Source organism: Sebastes fasciatus, chromosome 8 (assembly GCF_043250625.1).
Source record: "Sebastes fasciatus isolate fSebFas1 chromosome 8, fSebFas1.pri, whole genome shotgun sequence".
In the NCBI taxonomy this organism is placed as follows: domain Eukaryota; kingdom Metazoa; phylum Chordata; class Actinopteri; order Perciformes; family Sebastidae; genus Sebastes; species Sebastes fasciatus.
Window position 1 is genome coordinate 19,810,185 of NC_133802.1, and position 11,347 is coordinate 19,821,531.

The following is an 11,347-nucleotide window of genomic DNA, read 5'->3' on the forward strand; positions in this document are numbered from 1 at the left end:
ACTTAACATTGTATACTAGTATGAATCACATCTTGAACACCATAATACAATGAGGTAGCAGTTGTGACCTTAGTAAGATAAAGTTAAAGGGAAAAGTCAGCACTTCGACAGTGAGACTACTAAAAAGAGTACTCATCTACGTAAGGGATAATGTACAGCGAGCCAGTCATTGTTGTAAAAGGAACGTTGAGCGGCATCGCCCTGAAGGGGATTCTTTCACAACAATGACCTGCTAGCTGTACATTATCCCGCTTATTACACGGCTACTTACTTAAGAAATCAATAATTTGACACAAAACGGTCTGTCAGAGTCTGACATCAGAGCTGCGCCCATAGCAACGGTCTGCTATAAAGAAATAACAGACCGCAGAACGCCGTAATTAACCAATCAGAATCGAGTATTCAACAACGCCGTGTAATAAACCGTGATAAAATACAAAACATAAGAAGATTCAGTTACCACAAGAAGTAGCTCATGGGTTGAAATGGAACTCCAAACAGAACAATTGTGATCCAGAACTGTCAATCTAATAAAACTTTAACAATAAAATAACAAGGCAGCCCAATGGTGTGTGTCATCAATTTACACACTATTCAATCTTAACATAAGCCACGTGGTTAACAATATCCAATAAGGTGCAGGATAAATGTAAGAGAGCATTCAGGCACGTCGGAGCGCAAGAGATGGGCAGGTAAGGAGACATAGAAGAGGAGTTCGAGGTAGATACAAGTTTGTGAGTTGCAGAGAGACAGTTATCGTGTTGGCTGGACAGAAGGGGAGAGTTTTAGAGGTCAGAATTTGAGTGAGATTGGGAGAATATGCAAATTAAGTAAGAAAGTTAGACAAGTTAAGGTGACCGATTGAGAGAGGAAAGAAGATGGCGAGAGAAATGGAGAAACGGGAAAAGGGAGAGGAGAGGTGGGGAGATTGAACTTAAAATCAGAGGAGGTAAGAGGAGGATCCATCTCAGGCAACTGAGATTTAAGTCATTCTACAAGGGGCAACAGGAACCTCTGCAATTCAAAACTGTCCCAGACCCAACATTATCAGCTAACTCGGTGGATTCACTGAAGAAGTTTGTTTTTGAGGGATCGGACTCTTGCAGAGAGATCAGTTCCAAGTCCCATGAAAACCTTTTGAATGGTTTCGAATGTGTACCTCAGTTCTTTTGGGTACTGGAGGTTTAAAGCGTAGATCAGCCCAAAGAGGTAAGCAAAAGCCGTTGGCAGGTCAGGGAGATCCTGGAGGACGATGTCTTCTTCTACAACAACAGCAACATTAATGACTGTTGCAGAAGCTGAACTGTCATCATCCTCCAACACAGTGAGGATACCCACGATGAGGCCCTTCGTCTGCTCCTCTTCTGGGTCAGTGGCCTTGTGATGACAGACAAAAAATGACCAACGCATGAATAGTAAATCAAACTGAAAGACATTTGGCATTAAAATACTGTGGCTCAGAATAATTTATAACGCAAATTATTCCAAATACTGTATAAAGCTAATTTCCTACCTTGAATTACTTATATGTTTGACATTTTAACCCTCTGAAACCAGCGGGATCGCCGGCTATCTCGACCGACATTACTGTCTTTGAGAGGTTGTAGCGGCTCAGTTTTAAAGCTAGAGTGAAGATACTGTCTCATATGAAACTAGACAACCTAAGGAATCCAATGGCACCAACCATGTCATGTTAGCGGGAAGGAGGCTAAATAATGCTCCAAATTAGTCTACATTTAGGAGAGGGAAGAAGGGGTCATTTTGACCTCTGACCTCCAGATATGTGAATGTAAATGGGTTCTATGGGTACCCACGAGTCTCCCCTTTACAGACATGCCCACTTTATGATAATCACATGTAGTTTGATGCTGCAACAACTTATGAGACATAAGTGGGCATGGAACAATTTATTTTAATTAATTACATATACTGCTGGCCTGCTGTCCCCCCTAAAGAAAAACGAAAACGGGTCTATGTGGATCTCTTAGGGTTAAACATTTCCATCTCATACCCCGCAACCAAAGATTTAACCCCCATATACATGAAACCAATTGAATCAACTAATAGCAAGCAAAGTACAACTCTTGAAGACACTGTGGGCATTGGGACAGATAAAGAGAACAAGGAGGATACTGGGATGGATAGACTAGAATGGGACAAAATGGCAGAGGCAAAAGTTGAAGTCTGAAGTCTCCTTTATGACTGTTACCTTGTCGTGGTAAGGGAGCTTGTGCACCCCATTGACCCCTTAGAGCTATGCCGGTGGGAGGCAACTCCTGGCAGGTTTTACCAAACCGGACAGGTCTAGGGCGAGGGGTCAGACAAAATACAGTCAAAACTGCCTCTTGACCATGGAGCTTTTAGAAAAGTGGTCTACGACCACTGCGGATAACTTGTGGAAACGGCAGCTTGGGCTAATCACCCACCCTGCTGTTAAATAAATGATTACAGAAACTGAAACTATGGATACTTACCTCGAAAGTGACCTAAGCCTAACTGACGACCCTCAAATGGGACCCATGAACCCCTTGGGGCAAACTCAAAAGAGACCTCAAGGGGGGAAAAGTCTGCTGAAGCTTAAGTCAAGAACGAGAATTGGATGCTGGAATGTTAGAACATTATACCAGACAGGAAAACTGGCACAACTGGCCAAGGAAATGCAACGGTACAACATAAGCATTATCGGGGTGTGTGAAAGCCGATGGAACACCTTTGGAGAGGTAAGAACTGCCACTGGAGAGACCTTCCTCTACTCTGGCAACCCAAAGGAAGAAGACCCCCACACATATGGAGTAGGACTACTCCTATCAAAAGACGCAGCTAAAAGTCTCATAGAACGGGAACCAATATCAGAACGGATCATCACAGCCAGGTTCGCATCCAAAGGACGCAATATCACATGCATTCAGTGCTACGCTCCAACCAACACTGCTGTGTTTGAAGTGAAAGAAACTTTTTACCAACAACTACAGGCAGTTTTCCAAAAGGCTCCCAAGAGAGACATTAAGATTGTGATGGGAGACATGAATGCCAAGATTGGAACGGATAACAACGACTGGAAGGGAACAATGGGGACAGAAGGTCTGGGGCAGATGAACGAGAACGGGCTTCTCTTTGCAAGCCTTTGTGCCCTCAATGAGTTGGTGATTGGAGGCAGTCTTTTCCCACACAAACAAACCCATAAAGCTACATGGATATCTCCGGACCACCGCACAGAGAACCAGATCGACCACATTGCAATAGACAGGAAATGGAGGAGAGTTCTCCTCGATGTCAGAGTCAAGAGGGGCGCCAATATAGACTCAGATCACCATCTTCTCGTGGGAGAACTCCGGATGAAGTTGGCAGTAAAACAGAAAGCTGGAAACAGGGTACAGAGAAGATTTGAGACAAGAAAACTAAAAGACATCAAGGCACGGCAAGAATGGGGAATTCTACTCCGAAACCGGTTCCAAACCCTAGCAGAGGGAGAAAACATAAATGACAACTGGGAAAGATGCAAGAAGGCTATCACTGACACATGTGAAACTGTCCTGGGGTACCGAGACCCCAAAAGAAAAGACTGGATTACTGATCCAACATGGAGGGAGATTGAAGCTAGGCGAGACATCAAACTGAAACTCAACAGAGAGACAGACCGCAATAAGAAGGAAGGCCTCCGACAAGACTACCAACAAAAGAACATAATCGTCAGAAAGAGCTGCAAGAGGGACAAAAAAGCACAAGCGGAGGAGCTTGCCAACAAAGCAGAGGCAGCAGCCAGGCAGAACAACGCAAGGGAATTGTACAAAATTACCCGACAGTTAGCTGGTAAGAACAAGAGCTTTAGCCGGCCTATCAGAGACAAACAGGAAAACCTTCTCACTAAAGACTCCCAACAACTAGAGCGCTGGAAGGAACACTTTGAGGAAGTCCTCAATAGACCTCCTCCAGACACCCCCCCAGACATTGAAGAAGCGAGACGAGACCTAAACATCAACTGTGAAAGGATATCAAAGGAAGAAATCAAAAGAGCCATCAAAAAACTGAAGCTCGGCAGAGCACCAGGAAAGGACAACATCCCCCCTGATGCACTGAAAGCAGACATCAGTGCCACCGCTGACATCCTCCACGGGCTTCTAAATGAGATCTGGGTAAAAGAGGAGGTACCCAATGACTGGAAACAAGGGCTAATTGTCACAATTCCCAAGAAAGGCAACCTCAGTGAATGCAAGAACTGGAGAGGCATCATGCTTCTCTCAGTCCCCAGCAAAATCCTCTGCCGAATCATCTTGGATAGAATGCAAGAACCACTGGACAAGATATTCAGGAAGGAACAAGCAGGTTTCCGGAAGAACAACTCCTGTACAGATCACATTGCATCACTCAGAATAATTGTCGAGCAGTGCATCGAATGGCAGTCATCACTGTTCATCAACTTTGTTGACTTTGAAAAAGCCTTCGACAGCCTAGACAGAAACATCCTGTGGAAGCTGCTCCGACATTACGGAATACCCATAAAACTGGTCAATCTCATTAAATGTATGTACAATGGATTCACGGGCCAAGTCATTTCAAATGGAAAGCTATCAGACACCCTCCAAATAAAAACAGGAGTACGACAAGGCTGTCTTCTGTCTCCCCTGCTCTTTCTTGTTGCCATCGATTGGACTATGAAAAAGTCAGTGGATGGCCAAAGGACGGGGTTACAGTGGACTCCCTTCACACAATTGGAAGACCTCGATTTTGCAGATGACTTGGCACTGATCTCAGGAACACACACACAAATGCAACAGAAGACAAACAAATTACATGAACACAGCAAACAGCTAGGCCTCATGATCAACGTTGGAAAGACCAAGGTCATGAGGATCAACACTAAATCCCACCAGGGAATAAATATCAAGGAGCAACCCCTAGAAAATGTGGCAGAGTTTGTCTACCTGGGAAGCAACATCAGCACAGACGGAGGAGCAGATAAGGATGTGGAGCTACGCATCAGCAAAGCAAGACATGCCTTCAGAACACTCCGACCTGTATGGCTCTCTTCCCAGCTCTCCAAAAACACAAAAATCCGAATTTTCAACTCAAATGTAAAATCTGTCCTTCTCTATGGCTGTGAAACCTGGAAAACCACAAACACAATCACCAACAAACTGCAAGTGTTCATCAACAACTGCCTCCGATACATACTGAGGATATGGTGGCCCAGAAAAATTACAAATACAGACCTGTGGAAACAAACAAACCAGGAGCAAATCAACAAAGAAATCAAAAGGAGAAAGTGGAGATGGATCGGGCATACACTCAGAAAACAAGAAACAAACATAACAAGACAATCTCTGGACTACAACCCACAAGGAAAGAGGAAGCCAGGGAGACCAAAAAACAACTGGAGACGGTCTATGCTTGACGAGTTAAACAAGATCGGGACCTCCTGGCAAGAAGCAAAGACCACTGCACAGAAGAGAGTGAGGTGGAGATCCATGGTGGACGCCCTATGCTCCCAAGGGGGCCAAGAGGACTAAGAAGAAGAAAGGTTGAAGTCAAAGAGAGTCTATTTTTAATAACAGAATAATAATAAATATTTACATTTTCTACTAATAACCACTCACCAGACAGTTCTTGAACAGCTTCTCATGACTGTCACGGAGATACAAGGGGAGGCCCTTCAAGGCTGCAGTCTGTCGATGTGCTGTGATGTCAGATGTCTGAAACACAAAGGGTTGGGAGAAAAATTACACCAAGATGTAACAAACATGAAGAAAGCTGAGAACAAACATGGAAACATGCTTCCCAGTTTGTGTTAAAGCTGCATTTATTTATTTTTGCCCACTTAGATGCAGAACTCAACAGACTGAAACAATCACACACTTGATATATTATGGCCTTATAAGGTTGATTATGTGGCAAACAGCTGTCCTCTTCCACATCCAGCAAATACCTGTTGAATGAAAGTCTTAAGATTTACTCCTTTTAACTCCTGATATAAATAGCTGGCTTTTTAGCTGTTAGATGTTCCACTTTCTTCACCACCTTGTCGCTATCTTTGTCTGTCCCTTAGGTAGTGTACAGTGGGGTTATTCTGATGGTTTGTCACTATGAGCAACACCTCAAATTTGACCCAATGTTTATTTAAAAATATTGATTAGTGCAGCTTTATAAAAAGAAAAAAAAATTCCTTTTTATACATTTATTTCCATAATGTCCAGAATAATGAGATTATTAAGTCTAAAAATTCACCTCTTCATCCAGTCTGTTAAGGAGTTGATCCATCTCAGGCGGGAAAGCTGTCCGCCTAGCCCGATAGAGTTTAAGGAGCCTTGGAGTGTGCTGATTAATGGCTGCTCTGAAGTTGTCTATTAGGTCCTTGTTGGTGAGCCGAAGAAACTCTTCCCTGATCTGTTGAACAACAGAACAGCAAACGTAAATGTCCAATACAAAGTCAATACAATTTCAACACCATCCTCATGTTAAAATACGTATTTTATTAACCCTCATCCTTGGGACCACAAGAATAATCTGCTGTAAGAAACAACCATCATAGCACCATGTTAACTTATGCCATCTCAAAACATTATTAGTGTAATTAATGTCATCTGAAGGATGACATTAATTACACTAATAATAAATTAGTTAAATTAGGACCCATGGCAAACATTTGATTTATCTATTATATTTGACCTATTTTAACTGCATAGGCTGCAATTGGGTGCTTTTGGTGGGACCCCCAGGACCCCAATACATTGGTATTTTTAAAAATCACTAATTAAAACAGAAAACAATGATATGAAGTCATAAGGAACAAATTGATTGACAAAGTGATGAAAAAATTTAAATGATAGAACAAAGCATGTGAGATATGACAAAAAGTATACCTCTGGGGTCTGGCGGTACCCCAGTTGGTAGGATGAGGGTTAACGGAAGTAAACAACTTCAGATTCTTATTTTGCAAAGACTAAATCTGAAACACAACATAATATATTATTGGCTCAGCTGCTTACCTCTGCCTCGTAAAACAGAGCAGGCCACCGCTCCTGAACCTCTGACACCATAGGCACTAGCTCCACAATCTCCTTGCGCCTCAGGGAGAATGTCACCTCCATCTCTTGCTTCATGAGTGCAACATTCTTATTTCTCTTCTTTAACTCCTCAACCAGAGCAAGTCTTTCCTCCTCCAGCGAGTCATCAGTATGGGTATCTGGGTGGTCAGGAACATAGTTAATCTCCCCTCGCTTTGCTCTCTTCAAAGAAGGACCTGCACCATCATCTTCACCGCTTCTTCTCCGGTTAATGCTGACCTCAATGCAGCCTGCGTTACGTAGCTTGGACCTGTAATTACCAAGTTTGTATTTTATGCTCATTTTCCATCCATCATACCCCGTTACACTGCCCGGTTCTTGAAGACAGGGGTGCCTACTGACGAGAGCAGAAGCAACAGACTCAATCTATGAAGAGTAATCAGTATACTCACCATTCTGCGTCCCTTCAATGCAGCAGGCACATTTTTGGGGTCACCAGTATCTTCCCTCCCACTGTGTATGCAGTCAATGGATGATGGTTGTTGAGAGCCTCAGGATCGAAAATCTCAGTGTCTGCATAGATGTTCTCCACAAGCTTGAAAGACCTAAAATGCAAAAGGACATCATCCAAAGAAGGTGTTTTGATGTCAGTTACTTTCTCCACATGTACCACTGGCTTGAAAAGACTTTGGTTATCAAATTGGCATGCCATCATCTGCTGGTGTTTTGTGGACAGCATGAGAAGCACATTTTTTGCTCAGTCTTATTGAAAAAAGTGTGTTTTGACTCAAACCTCATTGTCCATAATTCCACCAATGGACCAAAGCAGCAAAATCCGGAAAAGTTTCTGTGACTGCATTCATTTCAATCTGAAAGACAAAGGTGACAATTTGCTGGAAATTAGCAAAGCAGGCAGTGGTAGAATAATTAATGATGTGGTTAATGTCGCTCAAACAGGTTCTTAATAAGTTTTAAACATATCAATTTAATGTAATTGTAAACAGTAGACTGCTCTCTGGATTTGACAGTATTTTGACAAATGTAATACAATATTCTGTCCCATTCATTTGGAGTTATGAAGTTATAATTTTTAGAATAGCTTATGCAAAGAGTCTGCACATGGCTCTCCACTCCTCCACTCTGACCTCACAAGCACACATGGAGGTGCAGAGCCGAAATGGCGGTGGCTATCCGGGCTAACGGTGCTAACAGAGCTAACAGAGCTAATAGAGCCAATATAGCTAATGGAGCTAACAGAGCTAATTGCGGGGCACACCGTAAAAACAAGGCCGACGGACGCTCACCGACGGCCCCAAACTGTCCGTCGGTCGACCATCGGCCCGTTGTGTCAGTGCATCTGAGGCAATAGTGCTGAGAGAGCTAATAGTGTTAACCGGAGGGGGACGGAAGACGGACGGACGGACTTGACTGTGGCCGCTACGGGCGACGGGCCTTTGTCCTTGAGGAGGTCTAAACTCTCCTAGTGACCTCCTAGTTAAGACACGAAGCATTCAGCTAACTAACGTATACTTTAGTTGAAACAGCAACACTAACGTTACTCACCAACACCGGCTAGAAGTCACCACAATGTCCCGTTAGCATTAACAGCTTAACGGTTAGCGCAGTTTAGCCGTTGACATGTGGAAGCAGCTAACTACCCCTCTAGCTGTAATACTGTACCGACACGTTACCGTAACGTTACAACACATTAATACCATTCAGACTAACCAGTCCTAACATCGTCCTCCCTGTTTGAAAGCTTCTGGTCCATACAAGTCTCGCTAGCATCAGCTAGTTGCTAGCTGTCCTTAACTAAGCTAACGTTACTAGTGTTTACGTTAACTGTTGTCATGGTGATATCTACCGTATCTGTTAATGTATCACACCATATAACTCTGAATACAAATATGACACAATTTCAACTATATCAAACGAAAAATAAGTTAATCTTACCTGTGTGGAGTCAGCCTGGAGCTCCGGTGCAGACAGACAGACTGGAGGGCGGAGTACTTCAAACTTCAACTCTGAAAGTTGTCTTTCCCTCCATTCACAACAAAGACACGAGAGTTATCTGAACTTTCGCCCCTTGTGTTGACTCGCAACCTACAGTCTGTGTTCACAACTGAAAGATAGAAGTATTATGAACTCATTTAATGGATTTGACGCCAACTTAATGTCTGATTTGCTGGACTGACTTATATGTTTGACTCAAATGTTAATAACGTATATTTCAAAGTCTTAACAACTTGAAACGCTTTTTTATGCCAACAAATACGAGTTAGGGTTTTTACACTCTAGCTCTGATGTCACTCACTCTAGCTCTGAACATTTCGTCCAATACACAGCCATATTGAACTCAGAAAAAGTCTGTCAACAGCATGAAACTAAAACTGTGATCATTCAAAAACTGTAAAAGATATGAAAAATCTGAGTGTAAATTTACCAGTTCAAATTCGTGTAACCCGTTTAAAGTTTAAATGGTGTCTGTAGCTGAAAGAATGTGGGAGCAGTAGCATTTCAAAGTGGAGTATGTATAAGAGGATTTGAAGATTTTCTCCATTGAGATTAATGGTAGAAAAAAGTTGAATGTATGCACTAATGTCCTTAAAGAGCTGAATGTTTGATAGTTGAGCGGTTTCTGTAGCTGAAAGATTGCAGAATTAGTTGAAGTCCAAAAAACATATGGAAGAAACAGAAGAAGAAGAAGAAGAAGAAGAAGAAGAAAGATTTGGATAACATACTGTCAACACAATAAGCGTTTTCTGTCCAAAATGAGTCATTATATCAGAACCAACACGGAAACCTCAGCACTCCACTCTATACAAGCCTAAAACTAGAATTTTGACTCTAGTGAATTTGCTTTGATATGTGAGCATAAAAACAAAACTAAGGCTAACCTGGTCTGACTGGTTGGCCACACCTGCTGCTGCAGGTGTGGCCAACCAGTCAGACCAGGTTCAAAAAATAGCTACCACATACCATCACACACCCACACAGTAGAGACAGAGGAAGATGAGTAAAACTGAAACTTAACCTTAATTGTTTCATGTAATTCTGTACCATTTATCAGTAGGCCTCAAGAGTATGGAAGGTTACTACACTTTCACAGTAGCTCCTCAACCCTGCTGAAATGTAATAAATGTAATGTATTTTAAAGAAGATTTTAAAGGTACTCTACACTCTAGCTCTGATGTCACTCACTCTAGCTCTGAACATTTCGTCCAATACACAGCCATATTAAACTCAGAAAAAGTCTGTCAACAGCATGAAACTAAAACTGTGATCATTCAAAAACTGTAAAAGATATGAAAAATCTGAGTGTAAATTTACCAGTTCAAATTCTTGTAACCCGTTTAAAGTTTAAATGGTGTCTGTAGCTGAAAGTATGTGGGAGAAGTAGCATTTCAAAGTGGAGTATGTATAAGAGGATTTGAAGATTTTCTCCATTGAGTTACATTGTAAAACATATTTTAAAAAGTATAAATGGTAGAAAAAAGTTGAATGTAGGCACTAATGTCCTTAAAGAGCTGAATGTTTTGATAGTTGAGCGGTTTCTGTAGCTGAAAGATTGCAGAATTAGTTGAAGTCCAAAAAACATATGGAAGAAAAAGAAGAAGAAGAAGAAGAAGAAGAAGAAAGATTTGGATAACATACTGTCAACACAATAAGCGTTTTCTGTCCAAAATGAGTCATTATATCAGAACCAACACGGAAACCTCAGCACTCCACTCTATACAAGCCTAAAACTAGAATTTTGACTCTAGTGAATTTGCTTTGATATGTGAGCATAAAAACAAAACTAAGGCTAACCTGGTCTGACTGGTTGGCCACACCTGCTGCTGCAGGTGTGGCCAACCAGTCAGACCAGGTTAAAAAAATAGCTACCACATACCATCACACACCCACACAGTAGAGACAGAGGACGATGAGTAAAACTGAAACTTAACCTTAATTGTTCCATGTAATTCTATACCATTTATCAGTAGGCCTCAAGAGTATGGAAGGTTACTACACTTTCACAGTAGCTCCTCAACACTGCTGAAATGTAATAAATGTAATGTATTTTACAGAAGATTTTAAAGGTATTCTACACTCTAGCTCTGATGTCACTCACTCTAGCTCTGAACATTTCGTCCAATACACAGCCATATTTGAACTCATAAAAAGTCTGTCAACAGCATGAAACTAAAACTGTGATCATTCAAAAACTGTAAAAGATATGAAAAATCTGAGTGTAAATTTACCAGTTCAAATTCTTGTAACCCGTTTAAAGTTTAAATGGTGTCTGTAGCTGAAAGTATGTGGGAGAAGTAGCATTTCAAAGTGGAGTATGTATAAGAGGATTT

General features: G+C 41.8%; 1 protein-coding gene across 7 annotated transcripts; it reads right to left on the reverse strand.

The window, feature by feature from the left end:
- Positions 1–286: 286 nt before the first annotated feature.
- On the reverse strand, positions 287–9,275 carry LOC141772764 (uncharacterized). 7 transcript variants are annotated; one of them, XM_074644143.1, is made up of 7 exons: positions 8,955–9,275; positions 7,795–7,870; positions 7,454–7,606; positions 6,984–7,311; positions 6,223–6,381; positions 5,595–5,690; positions 287–1,377 (listed from the first exon to the last, which is right to left on the reverse strand). In XM_074644143.1, the coding sequence occupies exons 4-7, from the start codon at positions 7,095–7,097 to the stop codon at positions 1,066–1,068; spliced, it is 681 nt and encodes a 226-aa protein (XP_074500244.1). In that variant the 5' UTR covers positions 7,098–7,311; positions 7,454–7,606; positions 7,795–7,870; positions 8,955–9,275; the 3' UTR covers positions 287–1,065. The 7 variants fall into 7 exon arrangements, with proteins under 7 accessions (XP_074500244.1, XP_074500247.1, XP_074500248.1 ...); XM_074644146.1 differs by having other exon boundaries at positions 7,795–7,894; XM_074644147.1 differs by lacking the exon at positions 8,955–9,275 and adding an exon at positions 8,565–8,698.
- Between the last annotated feature and the right edge of the window lie 2,072 nt (positions 9,276–11,347).